General features: G+C 36.1%; 1 protein-coding gene across 1 annotated transcript in view; it reads right to left on the reverse strand.

The window, feature by feature from the left end:
- The window catches only part of slc4a4b (solute carrier family 4 member 4b), a 115,709-nt gene that overhangs the window by 73,106 nt on the left and 14,658 nt on the right, over positions 1-27,945 (reverse strand). The window contains 1 exon segment of the mRNA XM_056445698.1: positions 10,452-10,522. Within this exon segment, the coding sequence (XP_056301673.1) occupies positions 10,452-10,522 (71 nt within the window).

Raw genomic sequence — 27,945 nt, forward strand, 5'->3', positions numbered from 1 at the left:
GAAATAAGTATTGAACACGTCATGTTTTTTTCCTGGGAATAATATTTCTAAAGGAGCTGTTGACATGGAATTAAAACAGATTTTGGTAAAAACCCAAACAATACAAACATCAAAATAAAACAAAAAGACAAATCTGAAAAATGAGTTATGTGCAATGAAATGACAAGGAGAAAGTGCTGAACTACTGAAATGTATTTAATACTTTATATAAAAGGCTTTATTAATGATTGCAGCTTAAAGACGCCTCTCATGTGGAGAATGAAGTCACATGCATTGCTCAGGTGTGAGTTTTTCACAGACGTCAACAGAGTGTGAAAATCTTGGTTCTGTGGGTATCGTCTATCAAATCTGATCTTTAATTTGTATTTTCTATTGGATTCAGATCAGGGGGTTGGCTGGGCCATTCTACAGCTTTATTTTTTTCTCTGAAAGCATTTGAGAGTTTCCTTGGCTGTGTTTTGGATCATTGTCTTGCTGAAATGTCCACCCTGGTTTCATCTTCATCCTCCTGCTAATCTACATGTTGGACTGAAACAGCTAATATTCATTTACAATGACAAAGGGTAGAGGGTTGCTGAAGAACTACTGAAAGATTTCAGCTGCTCTATGGGCTTTTGCTGCCTTTCTAACAGTGGTGTAAAGTAACAAATTACAAATACTCAAATTACTGTAATGGAGTAATTTTTTGTCAGAAATTTTAATTTATGGAGTAGTTTTATAAATGTGCCCTTTTACTTTCTCTTGAGTACATTTTTAGTGCTGTATCGGTACTTTTACTGCACTACTGTCCTTCTACCTGCAGTCACTACTTCATTTTTCCTGTCTATGGGGATTAGAAAATTCAGTCCTGTGATTCCTGTCCAATCAAATCACACATTGAAGGTAATCGCATCAATGAACTACCTCAAGACGTGTGTGCTTTATAATTGCAGCAAACTCTTTGGAAGCATTAAAAGTGTCCAAGAAGGTGTCCAAAATCTTTACACGCATTGACCCAGAGACTGTTTAGATGCAGGTCACAGATGACTGGATGATGGATGTTTACTGTATGATGACCGAAATGGCCTTAAGCACCCAGCAGGCACAAGACGTCAACATGACGTTATCCTTCAACATCATGTGGACGTTGCGTTTTGTTTGGAAATGAAAATCGGATTGACATCAGAACTCAACATCAGGCTGACATCAACGTCTAACTGTCAACCTAAAATCAACCAAATATCAACATCTAATGATGTTACAGCTTGATGTTGTGTGGACGTTACCACTATGACGTCTATCAGATGTTGGTTTTTGGTTGCCATATCTGCAGAATAAATATCAGTATTAGACATTAATATGATGTTAGTTTAAGATGTTGGCTCGACGTTAGATTTTGATCAGTTTCTAACACAACCTATAATTAACGAAATATCAACATCATTTGATGTCGTTATTGGAGATCAAAATAAGATTGTCCTTAAGGCTGATTTGTACTTTTGCATCAAGAGCACGCATATGCTACGCAGCCTACGTGTGGTCGTGTAGCCATTGTTGTGGCCACCGGCGACGGTGACACGCACCTCTCAAAAAATGTAACTACACGTCACAAACGACGCGTATCGCAAGCACTATGATTGGTCGGCTAGGTAGCGCTAAAGAGTGTGGCCGGAGGTGAGAGCTGTATAAGCCCGATGTAGTGAGTGTTTACAAGTGCCGAGTCCCATGAAGGAGCTCCAGATGGAGACTGCTGTTTTGTGTTTACCTTATGATTAAAGTTGTTGCACGTCCGCCGGTTCCTGCCTCAAAATGAACAAGTTTGAGCCACTTTCACATAAGGTAACGTTCAGAAAAAACAAAACACCAGCGAAGAAACTCGACACAGAAGAACATAAAAACCTACTGCCAGCTACTGTTTCTAAAGAGTTATTGCAGAGCAACACACACAGCACGCAGAAGTATAAATGCACGGCTACGCACATTGAATGTGCCGTGGGTCACACCGATCACTCGACGCAGAAGTATAAACCATGCTTTAAACACTGGCTAGACATTGAATTTTGGTCACCTGATGTAACAACCTAAATCTAACCTAATATTAACGTCTTATGACGTTGTGGGCCTGCTGGGTAATGACTCAGGGCGTACTCACACTGTGCTATCCGAACCGTGCCCAGGCCCGTTTGCCGGATTGTTTGAGAAGTGTGAGTGCTCTGAATCGGGCTCAGGCACTGTTCACTTTGTCGGCCCTGGCCCGGTTGGAAGATGTGTGACAGAGCGCAGTTCACTTGGGCTTTGGCGCGGTACGCTTATAGTGTGAGTGCAAAGTGCGCCTGAGCCTGAAACTTAAAGCGAGACGTGACTTTTAAGGGACAGTTTATTAATCATTCTTACTGTTCAATGAACACAAACTGTTGTTGATTATTAAAGACGCCTCATTGTACGACAGCCGCACCTTCAGCAAACCTCCTAATTCCTGCAACATGAGGACTTTATGATTGTTTATGAGCGTCAAAAGTGGCTGATCTGTTCGGCGAAATATTAGACTGCATGTCACTGCATATCAAACGACTAAAACCAGGGATGTCCAAGCTCGGTCCTGGAGGGCCAGTGTCCTGGTGAGTTTAGCTCCAACCCTAATCAAACACACCTGAACTGGCTAATTAAGCCTTTACTAGATATACTAGAAACCTCCTGGCAGGTGTGTTGAAGCAAGTTGGAGCTAAACTTAGCAGGACACCGGCCCTCCAGGACCGAGTTTGGACACCCCTGACGTAAACGATATAACTAAAGAAATCTTCGCTGTGCTGAGCGAAAGCGCTTACTGAACAACGCATCATCGATGACGTAAGCGTGCCCAGGCCCCAATGTTATGTGAGTGCGGGCCATTGGGGGAGACGGGAGGGGGGACAAGTGTGCTTTGGCCTGGTTTAAGGCAACTGTACATAGTGTGAGTACACCCTAAATGCACTACAGAATGTTACGTTTACACACATCCAGCAATTACATGTGAACGCATCAGCTTTGTACAGTGTAATACTCTCTACTCACTGCTCTTGAATACGTTTGTAAGGTCTGGTTTTTACTCATACTTTGAGTAATATTTACAACAGACACTTTTACTCTATACCCACACTACATTTTTAGGCAAGTAATGGTACTTTTACTTACAGTAAGTAGGATTTTTCAGTCCTCTTTCCACCACTGCTTTCTACACCTCCCTTTCTTCATCGGATCAATACTTTTTCCCAGTCTTGTTTCATTTATTACACACAACTTCATTTGTAAACTAATTAGTTTTGCTTTCTTTACATACTTGGATTTCTTTGGTTGTTTCCAACATCCAGGGAACATTTCAAGTCAGCAGCACCTTTACAAATAAATTTTCTGATAAAATGGAGATGTGTTCAACACTTACGCCCCCCCTATACGTGTGTGTGTGTGTGTGTGTGTGTGTGTGTGTGTGTGTGTGTGTGTGTGTGTGTGTGTGTGTGTGTGTGTGCGTGTGTGTGTTTCTTTTTGTGGAAAAACTGACCCGTATCTCACAGTTGCTAGATTACAGATAAATGCCAACAACTTCCTCTACAGCTGATTGGACCGGAAACGGCCAGACATCTCCAGGAAGTGGATGTAAAAACAGACAGCAAACACACACACACACGTGCACACACACACCCTCACAGCATTATGAGGAGGACTAATAAAATGATCAGCCATCCGTCAATCATGAATCAACCATCCATCGGCTGACTTTAAACAAATATGCCAAGCAGCCGTTATCTGATAGTGTGTGTGTGTGTGTGTGTGTGTGTGTGTGTGTGTGTGCGTGTGCAAGATAGAGAGACAGTTTGAGTGGGAATGTGTATGTATGAGTTTGTGTGCGAGTGTTAATGTGAAAGATAGTTTGAGCATGTTTGTATACGTACATGTGTGTGTGCGTGTGTGTGACTGAATGAGAGAGATTATATGTATGTATGTATGTATGTATGTATGTGTGTGTGTGTGTGTGTGTGTGTGTGTGTGTGTGTGAGAGAGAGAAAGAGTTTGTGTGTCTATGTATGTGTGTGTGTGTGTGTGTGTGTGTGTGTGTGTGTGTGTGTGTGTGTGTGTGTGTGTGTGTGTGTGAGAGAGAGAGAGAGAGAGTGAGAGAGAGAGAGAGAGAGAGAGAGAGAGAGAAAGAGTTTGTGTGTCTATGTATGTGTGTGTGTGTGTGTGTGTATGTGTGTATGTGTGTGTGTCTGTTACAGACAGTTTGTGTGACTGTGAGTGAAAGTGTGCGTGGTGTGTGTGTGTGTGTGTTACAGACAGTTTGTGTGACTGTGTGAGTGACAGTGTGTGTGGTTGTGTGTGTGTGTGTGTGTTACAGACAGTTTGTGTGAAAGTGTGTGTGGTTGTGTGCGTGTCTGTTACAGACAGTTTGTGTGACTGTGTGAGTGAAAGTGTGTGTGGTTGTGTGTGTGTGTGTGTTACAGACAGTTTGTGTGAAAGTGTGTGTGGTTGTGTTTGTGTGTGTCTGCGTTACAAACAGTTTGTGTGACTGTGTGTGTGTGTGTGTGTGTGTGTGTGTGTGTGTGTGTGTGTGTGTGTGTGTGTGTGTGTGTGTCTGTTACAGTTTGTGTGACTGTGTGAGTGTGTTGCAGACAGTTTGTGTGACTGCGAGTGAATGTGCGTGGGTGTGTGTGAGAGAGAGAGAGAGAGACAGAGAGCTTGTGTATGTGTGTGTTTATGTGTGTGTGTGACTGTTACAGAAAGTTTGTGTGACTGTGAGAGTGAAAGTTTGTGTGTGTGTGTGTGTGTGCGTGTGTGCGTGTGTGCGTGTGTGTGTGTGTGTGTGCGTGTGCGTGTGTGTGATATAATCATGTGAAGGTCCAAAGTTCAGACAGCACGAGAGAGAGAGAGAGAGAGAGAGAGAGAGAGAGAGAGAGAGAGAGAGAGAGAGAAATGCAGAGAGCGCGTGTGTGAAGTGCTCATGTTTGTAAATGTGTGTTTGTTCTGCTTTTGATGTGCAGATATTTTTAGACGTCTAAACCTGTAAGACTTTATAAATTCCACAACTGAGAGAGAAATTCACAGAGCTGCGCTGCTCTCTGATTATCATGACTCTACTCAGATCAATGCTGGAACATCAGAGCTGCAGATCTGAATACGGCCAACAGCATCACTACTGCATTATTACACTCATTAATATCATTCAATTTATCAGGGGTCACCACAGTGGAATGAACCGCCAACTATTCCAGCATATGTTTTACACAGCAGATGCCCTTCCAGCTGCAACCCAGTACTGGGAAACATCCATACACTCTCATTCACACTCATACACTACAGTCAATTTAGTTTGGTTCAATTGAATAAATGGTGAATTGAATAGTGACCTTCTTGCTGTGAGGCAACAGCTCTAACCACTGAGCCACCGTGTCGCCTCTGATAAAACTTACTAAACAAACATTATTCAATAAATATTTTCAGGCAAATCATACACTCTCTATTACATTTATCGTTCATTTATTATTAATATCTAACTTTAATCTTTTTCCCCACATAAAAATGATCAACATTTCAGATTTTTGATTGATATTATATTATGTTAAATAATATTATTTAAATATTATGCTTATGCTAGCATATTATATTTGCACATTTGTAAATTGTATTAATATTTAAAAAATAAATTATATATAAATAAATATTATATAAAATTTGTAACCAAAAACTATTTTAAACTTGTTTGTTAATGGAAAATATTTATTCTTAGATAATGTATATTGCATTAATGATATAATAGAAATATATACATTATAATTATAAAATATTCTATTTTAATTGTCATATAAATACAGATTTTTTAAAACTATAACAATATATATTTTACCTAAAAATGATATGTTTTTTTATAAAAAATATTTATAATGTAATCATGGAAGTTGTCAGTTCATTCCGCTGTGATGACCCCTGATAAATAAAGGACTAACCCGAAGGAAAATGAATGAATTTATAAACAAAAAATACAGTAAATGCAATTATATACTGTACATATGTATGTATTTTATGTGTGTGTCCTGGTGTGTGTTTAATTCTCAACAAAAGATTTACACTACCGGCCAAAAGTTTGGGGTTGGATTTTTTTTTCATGTTTTTTTTTTTAAGAATTTTGTTCTGTTCATCAAGACGGCATTTATTAAATGTAAAAAAATTGTTTAATTGTTAAATACTTATTTATTTAATATTTATTTATTACTCATTGTATGTGGTTTCCAAATGAAATTATTACACCAGTCATTATTGCTTTTTTTACTATTACCATTAATAATAATAATAATAATAATTATTATTATTATTATTAATATTGGGCGACACAGTGGTGCCCAATATTATAGTATTATAGTATATATTATTATATTATAGTATATATTATATATATTATAGTAGTGCTGTCGCCTTACAGCAAGAAGGTCGCAGGTTCAAGCCTCGGCTGGGTCAGTTGGCGTTATTGTGTGGAGTTTGCATGTTCTCCCTGCGTTCGCGTGGGTTTCCTCCGGGTCCATAGTGTATCTATGTGTGAATAAGTGTGTATGTGTTTCCCAGTGATGGGTTGCAGCTGGAAGGGCATCCGCTGCATAAAACAAATGCTGAATAAGTTGGTGGTTCATTCCGCTGTGGCGACCCCAGATTAATAAAGGGACTAAGCCGAAAATAAAATGGATGAATGAATAATTAATATTAAAGTGATTTCTTAAGGACTCTGAAAACCGGAGTAATGAAGCTGAAAATTCCTCATTAAAATCACTGGAATAAATGATTAAATTAAATGATAAACTCCTTTTGAATAGTTATTTTAAAGTTCAATAACATTTCACAACTTCACCATTTTGTTTTGTATTTTTGATGAAATAAATGCAGCCTTGGTGAGCAGGAGAAGCTTATTTTAACACATTTAAAAATCCCACTGACCCCAAACTCTTGACAGGTAGTGTACATAAGCATATATTAAATATTTGGTCTGTGCTATATGGCATTCATACAATTTGTGCTAGAAATAAGCTTAATTACTAATGTTTGTAAAACGGTAAATTCATTCACTGTTATTATTATTATGTTTTACTATCATGTAGACATACTCTATATCACTTAAAATGGTTAGCAGGTGGCATGTAGATAAGACGAAGAGTTGTGCAATAAAGTGGCACGTTTAGGCAATAACAGTGTGCGTATGTGTGCGTGTGTGTGTGTGTGTGGATTAAGATCGTGAACATCTTCCCGTATAGAGCTTTGGTTTGCTACATCTGCGTAATCCTCTCCTGCCCTTAAGCACATATTACTACCAAACCACGAATCAAATAAACGACTAAAACAAAAGACAGAGAGAAAGAGAGGAGTGAGTGAAAGTGAGTGTGTAACTCAAGCCACAGTAACTAAGAGTCTGACTGATCCACATCCACTGACACACAGCAGATCATATAACACCAGTGGTGGAAAGAGGACTGAAAAATCATACGTAAATAAAATTACCATCACTTGCTTAAAAATGACGTGCAAGTAGAGTAAAAGTGTCTGTTGTAAATATTAAAGTATGAGTAAAAAGTAGCCCTTTCAAAAGTACTCAAGAGCAGTGAGTATTACACTGTACAAAGCTGATGCATTTACATGTAATTGGTGGATGTGTGTACACGTAACATTCTGTAGTGCATTTAGTTATTGCCCAGCAGGCACACAACGTCATGAGACGTTAATATTAGGTTAGATTTAGGTTGTGATGTCAGGTGACCAAAATTCAATGTCTAGCCAGCGTCTAAGGCAGGAGTCTCAAACTGGTGGCCAGCGGGCCATTCGCGGCCACCCCTCCTCCTCCCTCCCTCCCTCCCGCAACTGACGTCAAAAACATAACGAGATTCGGCCAACCAAAACATATATTTCGAATCACTATCATTGTTGTGCAGTCGCATATAGGCTAGCCACTTGTGGTTTCGACCCTCCACCTACTGGACATTTAAAGTACTCTACTATATATTCGGTTTACTTTCGGTTTCTCTCAGTGTGAGGTCGAGAGTAAAGCACATGCAGATTATTTCTGGGGCTAATTTAAACTTTGAAATAGATGTCCATACGTGCTCTATTTTTACTAAAGCTCTATTTTTAAAAATATTCAAGGGTCATTTGATTATAATCAGTTTTATACCGCCTGTACTGTGTTGTACATCTTCATGGCTTACACGTTATGATGGTGTTGTTGTAGTTTTACAAAAAAAGAAAGATATTGGGAAGAACAATTACCAGTGAAGTCACTAAAGTTAACAAATAAGTTACCAAATTGGACAGATTAATAATAACAATTATTATTATGCCTATTATTACAGTTTTGTACAGACACTAGGACACATTTCTCAATACTCAGGTCACTTCTGCAAAACTCTTCACACAATTCTCCTAACCGACTTTCAGCTTGGCAAAACAGTTCATTTCACATTCAAAATGCACTACAACTACCAAAACACTTTATTCAGCTCTCAAATAAACTAACAGAGCACTAGCTAAGGTTGACAGACGACAAACACATATTGTCACACACAAAACAATGAGCTAAAAAACACTAACAACATGTTTTACACAAGAAAACACTGTGTAATGCTACGAGACACATCTCAGTTTATAATTGCAATATATGTAACTGGAATGAATCAGACAGGATGCAAAATTCCTCAATATTTTTTGTCATTTACAGTTTTGTACAGACACTAGGACACATTTCTCAATACTCAGGTCACTTCTGCAAAACTCTTCACACAATTCTCCTACACTCAAAAACATATATTTTTTACTTGTTCAAACTACTTATTTAAAATGAGCTGAAACAACACAATCCTTGAGATTTCATTGGGACAACTTAATTTTTTATGTTCAATCCACATAAATTTGTTAAAAGTGTTAAGGTAACTTAATCGATTTGTGTTGGGACAACATGAATGAATTGTGTTGAACCCTGCATTTTTTTACAGTGTAACCGACTTTCAGCTTGGTAAAACAGTTCATTTCACATTCAAAATGCACTACAACTACCAAAACACTTTATTCAGCTCTCAAATATTGATTATTCATTTATACTTTATAAATGTTTGTGTGTTTATGTTTTATGTCTTAATGTTCATTTGTTGTTGTTACTGTGCAAGTTCCTTTGTGTGGCACAGTTGTGAGATGAGGACTCTTGACTGCAAACCAAATCTACCTTCGGGTATAAATAAAGTAACCTAACCTAACTTAACCTTACCTAACCTAACCTAACGTAACTTAACCTAACCTAAATTAACTCTTTCTTCCAGAACACCAGCAAAGGTTGAGCTAACAAACAAACTGTAAATTGTAGTATTTTATAAACTACCCCTTCAATATGTAAGGAGCTTTGACTGCATATCCTCAGGGGAAGAATGTCTGAGTGTATCAATTACATCAGAGTTCCACTTTTTTGTTGTGCTTGAATGTTAAAGTGGCCTTCCTATTAATCGTCAGTTACTGATATGGTCCTCTGACAATTTGAGTTTGAGACCCCTGGACTAAGGACAACATTATTTTGATGTCCAATAACTACATCAAATGATGTTGATATTTGTTTGATTTTAGGTTGTTGGAAAGTGACCAAAATCGAACGTCGAGCCAACACCTTAAACTAACATCATATTAATGTCTAATACTGACATTTATTCTGCAGGTATGGCAACCAAAAACCAACATCTGATAGACGTCATAGTAGTAACGTCCACACAATGTCAAGCTGTAACATCATTAGACGTTGGTATTTGGTTGAATTTAGGTTGAAATTTGGACATTGATGTCAGCCTGATGTTGGGTTCTGATGTCAACCCGATTTTCATTTCCAAACAAAACGCTAAGTCCCCATGATGTTGGGGTACAGCGTCAATCTGGCGTCATGTCGACGTCTTGTGCCTGCTGGGTGTTTAAGGTAATTTCAGTCATTATACAGTAAACATCCTTCATCTTCTCATCTGTGACCTGCAACTAAACAGTCTCTGGGTCAATGCGAGTAAAGATTTTGGACATCTTCTTGGACACTTTTAATGCTTTCAAACAGTTTGCTGCGATTATAAATTGCCCATGTCTTGAGATAATTCATTATGTGGCGAGTTACCTTCTGTGTGTGATTTGATTGGACAGGAATCACAGGACTGATTTTTCTAATCCTCATAGACAAGAGAAAATAAAGCAGTGAGATTGAAGTGCAGATTGAAGGAAAGTAGTGGAGTAAAAGTACCGATACAGCACTAAAAATGTACTCAAGGGAAAGTAAAAGGGCACATTTATACTTAGTAAATTATCATTTCTGAGAAAAATCACTTAATTACAGTAATTTGAATATTTGTAAGTAGTTACTTTACACCACTGAATAATACACAATATATTTAAGAGTGTGTGTGTGTGTGTGTGTGTGTGTGTGTGTGTGTATATGTGTGTACGTTTCTTACCTTCAACCTCCTCATCACACACGTTTTTGATGTACGAGGCTCCTCTGTCCACTACAGCTTCATCCTCCATCCTGAATGAGAAAACACACAGAGATGGAAAGTCAAATATATAAGCAGAAAAAACAAATATGTTTGAACTCGCTGTGCTCACGTTTCCCAGAACCGCTGTACTTCTGTAGTCGCTCGTGTTTTTATCTTTCTCCTCTACCTTCACTTGTTTATCAGGTGTGTAAAACCGAACCAGTCTGGTTTGCAGTCAAGTCATCACACGCCTGGCAATGAGGACTGGATGCACTGGATGACTTGAGGGTGAACTCTAAGTACCTAAATAATTAAAACTGAACACACAGCACTCAGACCTTAGCAACCACATAGCAACGCCCTGGCAACCACAGAAAATATCCTAAAACTCTTTTGACTTGAAACAAGAAACCCTTAGCAACCACAAAAACACCTTAGCAACCACTTAGCAACGGCATGTCAACAACAAACAATATATTACAACTCTATTAACTTGTAACAATAAGAAACCTCCTAGCAACCACATAGCAACACCCTGGCAACTACACACAAAATCTTTGAACTGTTTGGACTTGAAACAATAAGAAACCTCCTAGCAACGACAAAAGATCTTAGCAAACAATAAAAGCAATACCCTGGCAACCACCCATGATATCGTTGATCTTTTTGTACTTAGTAATGCCCTGGAAACCACAAATAATATCCTAGAACTCTTTGACTTAAAACAAAAAGAAACATCCTAGCATCCACTGAGTAGCACCCTGGCAACCACCAACGATATCCTAGAAGTCTTTAACTTGAAACAATAAGAAACATCCTAGCAACAACAATGTGCCTTTGCAACCACTTAGCAGTACCATGACAACCACCCAACAATATCTAAAATCTCTTTTGATTTGGAACAATAAGAAACATCCTAGCAACCACAATGTGCCTTAGCAACCACTGAGCAGCCCCGTGACAACCAACCAAAGATACCCTAAAACTCTTTTATCTTGGAAAAGTAAGTAACATCCTAGCAACCGCTTAGCAGCACCCTGGCAACCACCCACGATATCCTAGAACTCTTGATTTGAAACAATAAGAAACATCCTAGCAACCACAATGTGCCTTAGCAACCACTGAGCAGTACCCTGACAACCAGCCAACGATATCCAAAATCTCTTTTGAATTGAAACAATAAGAAACATCCTAGCAACCACAATGTGCCTTGGCAACCACTGAGTAGTACCCTGACAACCAGCCAACGACATCCAAAATCTCATCTTGACTTTAAACAATAAGAAACATCCAAGCAACCACCAAGCAGTACCTTGGCAACCACCCACGATATCCTAGAACTCTTGATTTGAAACAATAAGAAACATCCTAGCAACCACAATGTGCCTTAGCAACCACTTAGCAGTACCCTGACAACCAGCCAACGATATCCAAAATCTCTTTTGACTTGAAACAATAAGAAACATCCTAGCAACCACAATGTGCCTTAGCAACCACTGAGCAGTACCCTGACAACCAGCCAACGACATCCAAAATCTCATCTTGACTTTAAACAATAAGAAACATCTTAGCAACCACCTAGCAGTACCTTGGCAACCACCCACGATATCCTAGAACTCTTGACTTGAAACAATAAGAAACATCCTAGCAACCACAATGTGCCTTAGCAACCACTGAGCAGTACCCTGACAACCAGCCAACGATATCCAAAATCTCTTTTGACTTGAAACAATAAGAAACATCCTAGCAACCACAATGTGCCTTAGCAACCACTGAGCAGTACCCTGACAAGCAGCCAACGATATCCAAAATCTCATTTTGACTTTAAACAATAAGAAACATCCTAGCAACCACCTAGCAGTACCTTGGCAACCACCCACAATATCCTAGAACTCTTTGACATGAAACAATAAGAAACAACCTAGCACCCACAAGTTGCCTTAGCAACCACTGAGCAGCACCCTGGCAACTACTCAAAGATACCCTAGAACTCTTGACTTGGAACCATAAGTAACATCCTAGCAACTACAATCACAAAATTGCTTAGCAACACCCTGGCAACCACTGGAAACATGCAAGTACTCTGGACAGTTTAATACAGATAGATTTCTCTCACGCTTCATCAGTCTTCAGCATCACAAGATGAAACTGTTAATCTCTGAGCATTAATATCTCTTCATTTATTTTTACACATTTAGCTGAAGCACACATTGTCCATCACATACAGAAGAGTGGAGTATTTACTGCATTAACCTCATCCTTTCCTCCAGTTTTTAGATGAGTAAAGGACAGGTGGTCCAGTAACTGGGTTGGAAGTGTAACATTATCTGTGATTAATACATGTTAAACTTGAGCCAAATAAATATAATCCCTGCGTTTATAATGACACCCGACTGCCACATGGACAATAAGACGACGGATCAGCATCTGACAATGGGTTTTCTGGCAGCGCATCAACTCTCTGCATCTGACTGCAAACTACTATATAAAGTTCATTTATCACTAGTGGAACACAAACGGGAAGTAGAAATCAAGATTTGTTTAACAGATGCTCATCAAAGCCACGGTACAACAGAAACCCATCAAATACATGCACTGGAGCACTACATATAATTAACAGCTAAGAATTTTGTTCAATCATTCCTTTACTGTTACAAAAACATTGATGAATAAATACAATTTTATAAAACATATATAAAATATATATTATTTTAATTTTATATATTTAATTTATATTTATTTTAAATCAATCAATCAATCAATCAATCAATCAATCAATCAATCAATAAATAAACATACAGTTGAAGTCATAATTATTAGCCCCCCTGTTTATTTTTTTCCCCAATTTCTGTTTACCAGGAAGTTTAACACATTTCTAAACATAATAGTTTTAATAACTCATTTCTAATAACTGATTTATTTTATCTTTGCCATGATGACAGTAAATAATATTTGACTAGATATTTTTCAAGACACTTCTATACAGCTTAAAGTAACATTTAAAGGCTTAACTCTGGTTTGTACTGTAGACTATCGAAAAAAAGTTAGTCTACAGGGGCTAATAATTTTGTCCTTAAAATGGGGTTTAATAAATTTAAAACGACTTTTATTATAGTCGAATTAAAACAAATCAGACCTTCTCCAGAAGAAAAAATATTATCAGACATACTGTGAAAATTTCCTTGCTCTGTTAAAGATCATTTGGGAAATATAAAAAAAAAAGAGAAAAAAAATTGAAAGGGGGGCTAATAATTCTGACTTCAACTGTATATATACTGGAATTCGATACCAATCGGTACTGAAGTTTTAAAAACGTTAATTTCCCGCTAATATTTGAGCACTGTTAAGCATGTTCTTAAACACTGCTGATTTGCCATCGTGTTCATGTGCTCAACAGAAATGACAAACCGAACAAAGGTCATCGGTTCTCCGAACTCACCGCTGTTTACTGCATGTAACCACAGATACAGGGACACTGGAGCATTTTAAAGCCGCGATTCATCAGCGGATCACTTGTATGTCAGCTTATAGACAAACCAGCTGATCAACATGACTTTGAAATGCTCCATATGGAAAATCACGCGAGCAGAGGAATGTCCAGCAGCTAAAGCAAACACAAGCATTAAAGGTGTCTTTAACTGACTGAGGCACGAGTTTACCACATGTTTACCTGTTAGAGGCGCCGCATATGAAACCGACAGCAGTTACTGTACAGTGATAACCACCAGGAACATTTGCTTCTGCCAAAATTACATGTGGTTCAACAGAGGTGGTGGGTCAGCATGGGTGTGATTTCACTTAATTACTGCAAGTATTATTTTTAGGTATTATTTTTTACTTCACTGTTTACTTGAGTGCGTTTCTAAAGAAGATACTGCGCTTTTTACTTGTACGCAGCTATGTAACAAAACACGGCAAGACTCCACCAGGGGAAATTCTTAGTTTCTAATATTATGTAACTAATTTTAAGTTATTTTAAGTTAATCAGGTTTCAACTTTTTTTAACTTAATGTTTTTAGCCATTTTAGCCTGTGACTTATATTTAGCTTTAGCATTTAGCATAAGAACAAATGAAGAGTTCAGATGCAAAAACCTCTGAAAGCCGTTTGAAATTTCCTTTAAAAATTAGCATTTTTATCAGCCTCCTGTGTGCAGGTTCAATCATTTCAAGATTATGGAAAAGAATATACTCTTTTAAAAGGTCTTTAAATTAAATAACTCAACATAAACATGGGAGTCTGAGAAAAATGCTAATTTTCGATGGGAATTTCAGACAGCTCTTAGAGGTTTTTGCATCTGAACTATTCAAATCATAATTCTGGAATGTTTGAGTAAAATCTCATTTTGATCTTAATGACATTTCAGCCAAATTTCTAATAAAAATGTTGTCATTTACAGCTTTTTTGAGTAAAATAAGGTGCCATGTTGTTAGACATGCTTTAATATCACAACAAATACAACATTTTGTTACTCTGAACAATTAAAAAAAGGATTCTGGGAGGGAAATGCTCTACATGACAATATTATTTTTTAAATTTGGAAGAAATCTTATCAAACCTTCACAAAACACCACAAATATGATAATTTTATACCTGATAAACACCATACCTTATTAAATCTATCACACGTGGTTCAACAGAAGTGGTCAATGAGCACAATTGTAATTTCACTGGATTACTTCATTAATGTATTCATTTTCCTTCAGCTTAGTCCCTTTATTCATCAGGGGGTCGCCACAGCGGAATGAACCGACAACTTATCCAGCATATGTTTTAAACAGCGGATGCCCTTCCAGCTGAAACATCCATACACACTCATTCACACTCCAACACTACAGCCAATTTAGTTCATTTAATTCAGCTTTTGCGCATGTCTTTGGACTGTGGGGGAAACCGGAGCACCCGGAGGAAACCCACGCCAACACGGGGAGAGCCTGCAAACTCCTTACAAAAATGACAACTGACCCAACCGAGGCTCGAACCAGCGACCTTCTTGCCGTGAGACGACAGTGCTAACAACTGAGCCACCGTTTCGCCCAAATCAAATCTAGAAAAACTAATAATTTTCAAGCGGTCTCTAAATTGTTCCCATAGCTGTCACTTTAAGATATTTGCAGAACGCACAAGAGTGAGTGCAAATTAAAATAGGACAATTACTTTACAGCTCATATTCCAGTTACAAATATATGGCAGAATACACTGAAAAAAATTATTGGATTTACTATTTTTTTTTAAGGTAAAATGCTGCAAACAATTGATATGGGGTGCATTTAAACAAATAAATTGAGTTTAACATTACTATATTAAGTTTGTCTGTTAAAATTCAACCCATATAAATTGTTTGCAACCTTTTACCATAAATTTTTTTTTAGTAAATCCAATTAATCCTTTTTTTCAGGTGTATAACAATTGTTATATTTAATTGTTTGTTTTAAAGAAACAGATTGTTTAAATGAACACCCTAAATTAATTATAAATAGGGAGGCACAGAATTATCAGCTGCAGAAAATGATGAAAACCAAAAATGACAAAAGATTGAAAAATAAAAAAAACTGCTGACAATATAAGCCAAAAATGCTGTGTTTATCTCTCGTGTTTTACTCTCCTTTGCAGTGCTGCAGGATGTGAAATGGCTTTCATAGAGGACACGGAAAGCACTGCGCTACGAAACCTATCCAAAGCACAAGAGTAGCGAACCCAAAATTCCTTTAAGGCAACTAATTTCACACGGTGGCCATCTTTGAAACATCACACTCTCCAAAACTGTTTGCCAAGCTTACAATTAAACTTCATATTTGGAATCAGCAATGAAGATAAACATCAACTGTTTCCCAAGTTTCATTTCTAAACGTTTGAATCAAAGAAAATCTGCATTTTTTCAGGCTGCCCGAGCTAATACCCACTCAAAGGGAACAAGATCACGACACCAACCTTATTTACACATCATCATCCTCTGAATAATGCTAACCTGAGAGCTGCGGATCATATATAAGACACGAGCACATCCTGAAGTCAAAGGTCATGTGTGATTGAGTGGGGAAACCGGTTCAGTAGGTGCTAGTCTTTGAGTTAAACTTGTGACAGGACAGAAATTGCACAGGTTTAGTATTAGTTCACGACAGCAAATACACAGTAGCAAGCACATGGTAAAAGCGAGAGTGAGAAAACTGAAGGCATAGCAACAGTATTGTGTAAGTGGGATTTCAACAGAGCTTTTAATAAGGCCTACTGATCTTTAAATCCGTCTCATATGCTCTAATTCCTCCAATGTTACGGCTTCTGTGGGAACGGCAATTTGTTTCAGTTTAATCTGGTTTAGAGAACTTTTTGTTGTTGTTTACAATTAACTTCATGATCCAAGCCAGCAAGCCATTAAACGTAACAGAATCATTGAGCAGGAATGGCCACTACATTTCTATTAAAAACCATATTAACATCAAACTTTTTGAATAAATTAAAGATATTGTAAAAAAATATTAAAATAGGAAACACTTAAGTAAAATTGTACACAATATCACTGTTTTTATAGTCATTTTTAACCAAATAAATACAGCAAAACCCTTTAAAAACAGTATTATAGCCAAACTTTTGAATGGTGACTGCCATTTAAATAAATAAATTAATCAATATATAATTTAATAAAGGCAGCACGGTGGCTCAATGGTTAACACTGTCGCCTCACAGCAAGGTCACTGGTTCAAAAGCCAGCTGGGTCAGTTGGCATTTCTGTGTGGAGTTTGCATGTTCTCCCTGTGCTGCCGTGGGTTTCCTCCGGACGCTCCGGTTTCCCCCACAGTCCAAACACATGCGCTAGGGTAAGCTAAATTGTCCGTAGTGTATGAGTGTGTGTATGAATGAGTGAATGGGTGTTGCCCAGTACTGGGATGCGACTGGAAGGGCATCCACTGCATAAAACATATGGCGGTTTATTGCGCTGTGGCGACCCCTGATAAATAAGGGACTAAGCTGAAGGAAAATGAAAGATGTAATAAATTGATCTGAAATTTAATCTTCTTAAATATTTCTTTGGAATGACATCAGTGTGTGTTGATATGATACAACAATAAAATCCTGTCAGCTTATGTTTTTATGTCACTTTAAGTTATTTTAATAAGTTAATCAGGTTTGAACAATTTTTTACTTAATATTTTATATTATTTTATATGATACTAAAGTTTGATTAGTCGAGGAATCTCTGTGACTTCTATATTTAGCCTTTAACAATGCGCATATGAACAAATCATAAGCCAGAGGGAGAAATATATCAAACATCAGAAGTGAATCATTGAGCCTGTGAAGTCAATTGTTCAAATGAATCGTTCTCCAGTGAATCATTCTTTTTGAGCTTTTTACTGATTCAGCTGATCTGATTTGCAATCAGAAATCAAGCTGAAGATCACTGGACTGTTTTAAAATGTTTTGGTAACACTTTACAATAAGGTTCCTTAGTAAATGTCTTTACTAACATGAACAACACTTGTACAGCATTTATTAATTATAATTGAACATTTACTAATGCATTATTAACATCCAAGTCCATGCTTGTTAACATTAATGCACCGTGAGTTAACATGAACTAACAATGAACTACTGTATTTTCATTAACTAATGTTAACTAACATGAACAAACACTGCAGTAAATGTATTGTTCGTTGTTTGTTCATGTTAGTAAATGCATTAATTAACATTAACTAATGAACCTGATTGTAAAGTGTGACCAAAGTTGGTGACACCAAATGAGCTGACGGATCATGTGACGCTGAAGAGTAGTAATTCTGAAGTGCTTAAAATTCAACATTTCATAGCACGAATAAATTACATTTAAAATATGTTTGATTAAAATAACATTGATTCGAAATTGTAAAAAATATTACACAATATTACTGTGTTTATTGTATTTAAGCAAATAAATACGGCAACATTTTTTAAAAAACAATATTATACCCAAACTTTTGAATGGTACTGTAACTGCTCTGATAACACTGATAAATTAATCAGTATTCAAATTAAATATTTCTTTGGAATGGCATCAAAATGTGTTAATACACAGTAAAAACAAAAAGATATGACAATAAAATCATGACAACAAATGTTTTTATGTTATGTTTATGTTATGTTTTATGTTACTTTAATAAGTTACCTATTACTTTAATATTTTATTAAGTTAATCAGGTTTTATTTATTCTTTAACGTTATGTTTTTAGCCAGTTTGATTAGGCCAGGAATCTCTGTGCCTTTTATATTTACACTTTAACCTTCAGTATAAGAACAAATCATAATTCAGAAGTGAATCATTGAACTTGTTAAGTGAATTGTTCAAATGAATCGTTCTCCAGTGAATCATTCTTTTTTTTGAGCAGGTTCTTTCTGCTGATTCAGCTGATCTGATCCGCAATCAGAAATCAAGTTGAAGATCACTGGATCGTTTTGAAATGTTTTTTTTAAACACCAAATCAGCTGAATGATTATGTGATACTGAAGAGTAGCGTATTTGTGAAAATGCTGAAATGCTTAAAATGATTTTCATTGCATGATTAAATTAAATTTTTAAATATATTCAATTAATATATTTAATTGAACTTGTAAAAAAAATATTTCACAATATTACAGTTTTAATTGTATTTTTGTATCAAAATAAATGCAGCAAAACATTTTTAAAACCATACTATCCCTAAACCATTCATTCATTTTCTTTACAGCTTAGTCTCTTTAGTAATCTGGGGTCGCCACAGCGGAATGAACCGCCAACTTATCCAGCATAGGTTTTGCACAGCAGATTTCCCTTCAGCTGCAACCCAGCACTGGAAAACACCCACACACACACACTTACACTACGGACAATTTAGCTTACCCAATTATCCTATACCGCATGTCTTTGGACTGGTGAGGGAAACCTGGGCACCCAGAGGAAACCCACGCCAACAAGGGGAGAACATGCAAACTCCACACAGAAACAGCAACTGGCCCAGCTAGGACTCGAACCAGCGACCTTCTTACTGTGAGGCAACAATGCTACCCACTGTGCCACCGCGCTGCCCAGTGTTAAAATTATTATCTTAAACATTTCTTAGGAATGACATCTAAAAAAAAAAAACGACAATAAAATCATGTCAACAAATGTTTTATGTAACTTGAAGTTCTTTTAAAAAATGAATCAGGTTCAACTAAAATTTTTAACTTTATGTTTTTAGCCAGTTTAATTAGACCAGGAATCTCTGAGACTTTTATATTTACACTTTAACCTTCAGCATAAGAACACATCATAATTCAGAAGTGAATCATTGAACCTGTTAAGTAAATTGTTCAAATGAATCGTTCTCCAGTGAATCATTCTTTCTGAGCACGTTCTTTTTACTGATTCAGCTGATCTGGTTCGGAAAAACTGACACTGAAGAATAGAGTAATTCTGACAAGCTTAAAATTCAACATTTCATTGCACAAATAAATTACATTTTTAAATATATTCAACTAGGAAACATTTAATTAAAAAAAGTTCCCATTATTACTGTTTTTATTGTATTTATATATCAAAATAAACACAGCAAAATGTTTTAAAAACCATATTATCCCTAAGCCCTTGAACATTTAACTGGACTGATAACACTGCTAAAATGATCAGCATTGATCACATTACTTCCTTTGGAATCACATCAGTTTGTGTTCATTCATTCATTCATTTTCCTTTGGCTATATACTCAATTTCAGAGGTTGGCACAGCGGAATGAACCGTCAACTATTCCAGCATATGTTTTACACAGCGAATGCCCTTCCAGCGGCTGTCCAGTCCTGGAAACACCCATACACTCTTACATTCACTCACTCACTCACTCACTCACTCACACACACTACGGAAAATTGAGTTCATCCAATATACCGCATGTGTTTGGACTGTGGGGGAAACCAGAGCACCCAGAGGACATGGGCTGAACATGCAAACTCCAAGCCTCCAAGGCAAATAAACTTTTCAAGTCATCTCAACTTACATCAATCAAACTGACAAAAATATCAAGTTACCCTTTGTATAACTTAAAACAAATAGTTGAAACCTGATTAACCCGTTAAAATAAGTTAAGGTCTTATAAATCCATTTGTTGTCATTTCTTTTTGTCATTTAAGTTTTTTTGCAGTACTTTTATTCTCTGTGAGCTTTCCCTATAAGATGCCCAATTGAATCTAAATTCAGCAATATAATCCAATGTCATTCCCAGCAGCCATTGATTGGCCATGTAACCTCTTAGCGGTTAGTTTAGCTTAGCCGGTGTGTTAAGCTAGAGTTTAGCGCAACGTCTGTTTGAGGCATTTGGAGTAGCAGATGGTGCAACCGTCAGGCCGAATGGTGTAGATTTCTTTAAATCCCGAGCAGCTAGAGCCAGTTAATCATTGCAACTGACAGCAATAAGAGTGGAGCAGAAACAGAGTCAGTCATAAAAGAGAGAAAACATGACAACAAAACGAAGAGAAAGCACCTGACAGCACCTGAGACTCACTTATTTGGCCAATGCTCACCAATGTAATCAATGATACCGTCCTAATTTAATAAAACCTTTCAGAAACATAAAGGAAACATATAGTTCTTTGTTTATAGTTCTTCGTTGGCATAAACTAACGCTAAGAGGGCAGTTTTGAAACAAAATCATAAACTTTATACCAATCAAAAACTTGGCTAAACACCATAAACCAGAGTGGAGTCAGATTTTTTGACATACTAGGACATCTGGGAGTTCCTGAGATGGCTGCAACTTAAATGAGGAGACACTTTGTTGAGTGACATCAGGCGGTACTCTGAAATATGTCTTTAAATTTTTATAATCGCTCCTTCACATTCAAATTGAGCTACAAAATGGTGCTAATCATACTATCAGACCTGTGTATGAAATGTTTCTTATTCCCGCCTTTTTGTATTTCAAATTTTTAACTGTCAAAGCAATCTCTCAACTCCCCTAATTTCAATTCATTTAACTTAGATATTACAAGTAAATTTAACAATGACCAAAAACAAAGCAAGCATGCTTAATGAAATTCTGAATTACTAAAAAATAAAACGACGTTCATTTTACATATTAACAGTCCTCTTTAGAACTAAATTGTCCTGAAGAGCCATTGTAACGAATGGTTCTTTTTCCAGCCTTTTTGTTTTTTAAATCTTTAACTGTCAAAACATTCTTTCAAAGCACCTAATTTCACCTATTTTCACTTTGATATTACTAGTAAATTTAACACAAAATAAAGCAAGCATGTTGAATGAAATGTGAAATTCTGAATTAAATAAAAGAAGGACGTTCATTTCACATAGTAACAGTTCTTTATAGAACCATATCGTCCTGAGGAGTCATTTTAATGACTGGTTCTTTTTCCCGCCGTTTTTTGTTTGTTTTATTTTTACATTTTTAACTGTCAAAAAATAAATAAATAAATAAAAATCTCTCAAATCCCCAAATTTCACTTTATTTTTAACTTTGATTTTACTAGTAAATTTAACAATTACAAACAATTAAAAAAAAATGCAAGCATGTTAAGTAAAATCTGAAATTCTGAATTAGATTCTAAAAGAACAACAGTTCTGTTTAAAAAGCATATGTTCCTGAAGAACCATTTTAATGAACAGTTCTTTTCCCCACCTTTCTGTTTTTCTAGTTTCAATAGTAATACTGTATCTTCAACTGTAAAAACGTTCTTTCAAAGCACCTCAATGGACCAGATATTTCAAAATTACAAAAAAGCAAGCATGTTGAATGAAATGTGAAATTCTGAAGTAGACTCCAAAAAAACTCCTCATTTTAATGAATGGTTCTTTTTGTACCCGCCCTTTTTTTTTAAACATTTTGAACTGTGAAAAAAATTCTCTGAAATCCCCTAATTTCACTTTATTTTCAATTAGATATAACTAGTCAATTAAAAAACTACAAAAAAAAGCAAGCATGTTGAATGAAATGTGATATTCTGAATTAGATTACAAAAGAACAATGTTCATTTCACATAGTAACAGTTCCTTTTAGAACCATAACGTCCTGAGGAGCCATATTGACTACTTATTGACTACTTTTTCCCGCCTTTTTTTTTTTTTTTAACTGTCAAAAAATTCTCTCAAATCCCATAATTTCACTTTATTTTAACTTAGATTTTACTAGTAAATTTAACAATTACATAAAATGCAAGCATGAATAAAATGTGACATTTTTAATTAGATTCTAAAAGAACAACAGTTCTGTTTAGAATCATATCATACTGAAGAATCATTTTCAACAAATTGCTCTTTTTTTTCCCTTGCCTTTTTGTTTTTTAAATCTTTAACTGTTAAAGCATTCCCTCAAATCCCCTACTTTCACTCAATTTTAAATTCGATATTACTAGTAAACTGAACAATTACAAAAAAGCTGAAGCTGAATGAAATGTGAAATTCTGACTTGGATACTAAAAAACGACGTTCATTTTATATATTAACAGTTCTGTAGAACTAAATCGTTCTGAAGAGCCATTTTTATGACTGGTTCTTTTTCCCACCTTTTTTTTGTTAACTGTCAAAAAAAAATTCTCTGAAATCCCCTCATTACACTTATTTTCTCTTTGATATTACCAGTAAATTTAACAATTACAAAGCAAGCAAGCAAGCATGTTGAATGACATGCAATTCTGAATTAGATTCTAAAAGAACGATTTTCATTTCACATGGCAACAGTTTCTTTTTAAAAGCATATCATCCTAAGCAACCATTTTAATAAACAGTTCTTTTTCCCACCTTTTTTAACTGTCATAAATCTTTCAAATCCCCTAATAATCAAATTCTAAAGTAGTCTCCAAATAAAGAATGTTATTTTCAGGATATGTTTTAGTAATATTTCTATAAAGAAGCATATCATTCTTTTACCGCCTTTTTGTTTTTAAAATTTTCAACTGTCAAACCGTTCTTTTACAGCACCTCATTCCATCTTCAATTTCACTCAGAAATTACAAGTACCGGTAAATTTGACAATTACAAAAAAAAACTGAAAAAAAGGCAAGCATGTTGAATGAAACCTGAAATTCTGAAACAGAAATTAACAAAATTAGTTTCTTTTCACATAGCAAGGGTTTTATTTTGAAGTATTTTGTCCTAAGTTTTCATATTACTTTGGATTAGAGTTTTTTCCCGCCTTTTTTTTTTTTTAAACTGTAACTGTCAGAAAACTCTTTATAAGTCTCCAAATGCCTCATTTATGATATTCTGGAGCTTATCAATCCAACTGTTCTCAGGTATTTAATATCCTTCTTAAATTAGATAAATTTTAATGATTATTTAAATTTGATTTAAATTGTAACTGGGTTTTTTCCAGTGATGGGCTGCGGCTGGAAGGGCATTCGCTGTGTAAAAATGTGCTGGATAAATTGGCGGTTCATTCTGCTGTGGCGACCCCAGATTAATCAAGGTACTAAGCCAAAAAGAAAATGAATGAATGAATGAATGATGTAACTGGGTTTCTACCAACTATAGTTCTTTTTCCCACCATTTTGTCTTTTTTTAGGGACAATGTTGTGCTATTGTTTCATGTCAATCAAACCTGAACTATTTTTTCTCTAGCATTTTCTGGTAATCTGAATAAGGTGCACCCCACGGACAAACACAGTCTTCTCTGTGTTCGTCCATGCGAATGTTCTCCTGTCATCTACACCTATTTTCCTCATTCCTTGTGTAATCTCGCTTCCTGTCAGTCCTATCCAGCCATTCTTTCCTTTCGGTAAAAGGCTTCCTTTGTTTTCTGCAGATCTTTTTTCTCTCTGCTGTCTCTACCTCAAATTATGTTTTCCTCAGAGTTTTCTGTTCCTCTTTTTAGTCGACATCTCCTGCTCCTTAGCAAAGTTGCGCAGACTGACAGAAGAGAGATACAGATGCAGCTGGATAAGTTGGCGGTTCATTCCAATGTGGTGACCACTGATAAATAAAGGAAACAAGCCGAAAGTAATGAATGAATATATGGTTTCAAACTACTAAAATATCAATAAAAGTCACTCTGGTAAACTTGAACTCTGGTAAAGTTGGAGTTTGAACATCAAACGACAGCAGAGCAGAATCAACATCCCATAATGCAATTCACAACCATAAATAAACAGAAAACATCAATATGGAAACTGCTAATTATTGGATATTTTTACAGTTTATTTAGTGTAAAACATTATTAAACGCATGCAAATTTATTTCTGTCACACTTTGCCGTGCCACAGAAGTACATTTAGAATCTAGGCCAGTACTGCTTTACCATAATGAATGAATATATGCTAATGTGATGAATGATTAAACAGCGTTACTGTAGATTATACAGCAATTAAACAAAGCATTCCAAGCATTTGTAGTCTATTTTAGGGCGTCCCGTTGTCATAAGAGTCACGATTCCTGATCTAACAGACACTAAAACACTTCTCCAGCGCATGAACATAAACACACGTCGTTTCACAGACACAAATCAGAGAGCAAAGCAGTCAAAACACACATCTGACAGAAACAGCTGGACTTCAGGGCAACAACTCCTCCGAATCACGGATTAAACAACAGGACAAGATTTGGAGTAATGATGAAAAAATGCCACAATCCACAGATCTTATAACGCAGTGTATTTACAAGTGAAACAGTTTATTCATCAAGGAAAAAACATTAGGTTAATCCGAGATTAACTATGTTTTGTAAACTAGTCAAAAGTGTGTACAGTGCTGCCGCTTTGTATTCAAATGGATGCATCATTTATTATTATCGCCATAAAAAGTCATTAAATAATTAGCAAAATTAGATGAAGCTAAAAATTAAACATGTATATTTAATATAATATACACTCACCGGCCACTTTATTAGGTACACCTGTCCAACTGCTTGTTAGGCAAATTTCTAATCAGCCAATCACATGGCAGCAACTCAATGCATGTAGGCATGAAGACATGGTCAAGATGATCTGCTGCAGTTCAAAGCATCAGAATGGGGAAGAAAGGTGATTTAAGTGACTTTGAATGTGGCATGGTTGTTTGTGCCAAACGGGCTGGTCGGAGTATTTCAGAAACTGCTGATCTACTGGGATTTTCACTGACAACCATCTCTAGGGTTTACAGAGAATGGTCCGAAAGAGAGAAAATATCCAGTGAGCGGCAGTTCTGTGGGCGCAAATGCCTTGTTGATGTCAGAGGAGAATGGCCAGACTGGTTCCAGCTGATAGAAAGGCAACAGTAACTCAAATAACCACTCGATACAACCGAAGTCTGCAGAAGAGCATCTCTGAACGCACAACACGTCCAACTTTGAGGCAGATGGGCTACAGCAGCAGAAGACCACACCAGGGGCCACTCCTGTCAGCTAGGAATAGGAAACTGAGGCTATAATTCACACAGGCTCACCAAAATTAGACAATAGAAGATTGGAAAAGTGTTGTCTGGTCTGATGAGTATCGGTTTCTTACTACAACATTCGGATGGTAGGGTCAAAATTTGGCATCAACAACATGAAAGCATGGATCCACGCTGTCTTGGGGCCCCTAGTGTTACTATATTTCCAGTATCTTGTTGAATCTATACCACAAAGGATTAAGGCAGTTCTGAAGGCAAAAGGGGGTCCAACCCGGTACTAGTAAAGTGTACCTAAAGTAGCCGGTGAATGTATATGTTTTAATAATATTTTATTTATATTTATATATAATGTATAACATTTTAATTAAATATATATTGTTAATTTTACATATATGTGTGCATTATGCAAAAATATAAAATATATACCAATTTTTTTAGTTAGAAAAGTTATTTTTTTATATATTTTATATTTTTGCATAACAATATTTATATTTTAATATTTATATTTTAATATTTTTACACAAACAAAACAACAAACCTACATTACAATTATAAAAAAGTGATTAAATTAAAGTTATTACAAATAAAAATGTCCATAAATACAACAATAGTTCATTAAATATTTAGAATAATTATAAAAATGTCAAAATAAATGACAAAATAACTGGACTTTACACTAAAATTGTAACAGACATATATATATATAAAACACATTAACACTAATTTACACTAACATCAAAAAGAACATAAGAACATTTTTAGATAGGATTCATTAAAATATAAAATAATAAAAAAATAATATTGCAGCATTAGTTGCATATTTCACAGCATCACCCTTAAACAATGTTTTGCTATTGGCTGGCATGATATTCCCCCGCCTACACTGCCTAGATGACATCATCCGAAATAGAATATTGCAAACTGTTCCATTATTCAACTTTTTTCTTTGAGAATAACATACACTGCTGACTCACGCGCAGCTCGAGAACACATTCTAAGAACGTAAACAAGTCCTGTAGACTTTAAATAATGGATGTTTGCTTCAAGTTCACATCGATCATATCAGCGATCCTGATACATAAACTATAACCATATCACTACAGTAAACCAGGGCCACTTCTGTCTGTCAGAGAGAAACGACCGCACTCTCAAGGAGAAGAAAAGAGATACAGCTGAAGTTCAAATGATTCGCCCTCCTGTGAAATTTTGTTTTTAATATTTCCCAAATGATGTTTAACAGAGCAAGGAAATTTTCACAGTATTTCCTATAATATTTTTTCTTCTGGAGAAAGTCTCATTTGTTTTATTTCGGCTAGAATAAAAGCAGTTTAAAATTTTTTTAAAAACCTTCTTAAACTCTAAAATTCTAATCTTAACGGTCAATATTATTAGCCCGCCTAAGCAATATTTATTTCGATTGTCTACAGAACAAACCATCATTATACAATGACTTACCTAATTACCCTAACCTGCCTAATTAACCTAGTTCAGCCTTTAAATGTCACTTTAAGCTGTATAGAAGTGTCTTGAAAAATATCTAGTCAAATATTATTTACTGTCATCATGGCAAAGATAAAATAAATCAGTTATTAGAGATGAGTTATTAAAACTATTATGTTTAGAAATGTGTTGAGAAAATCTCTCCGTTACACAGAAATTGGAAAAAAATAATATTAAGGGGGCTAATAATTCAGGAGGTCTAATAAATCTGACTTCAACTGTATAATGAGTCAAGGAGAGCTTATCTGAGGGTAGAGTCTACAGGACAATCTCCTGTGACTCTGCATTTTACACTTATCTTCAATAAAACCTCCCTTTCACAATACCTGTCCAGGTGAAACACACATACGCACACACACATACACACACACACACACGCACACGCAGGCTGAAGACAATCCAGACAGTCAACGGAAGGGGAAAGTGCAGTCTCACAGGTCAACAGATGAGAAGCAGCACTTATGCAACTCTTTCATATCCACGCGCATCAGACTGATAAGCCATTGTCGTTAGGAATGAGGAAAAACACATAGTTTGAAGTAGAAACGTCTGCTCTGACGTTTTACAGGTGTGGTGGAATCATTTGTTAATTTTGAGTTGCCGCTAGGTGACAGTGGTTAGCACTGTCGCCTCACAGCAAGAAGTTCGCTGGTTCGAGTCCCGACTGGGCCAGT

This window comes from Danio aesculapii, chromosome 21 (assembly GCF_903798145.1).
Source record: "Danio aesculapii chromosome 21, fDanAes4.1, whole genome shotgun sequence".
NCBI lineage: Eukaryota > Metazoa > Chordata > Actinopteri > Cypriniformes > Danionidae > Danio > Danio aesculapii.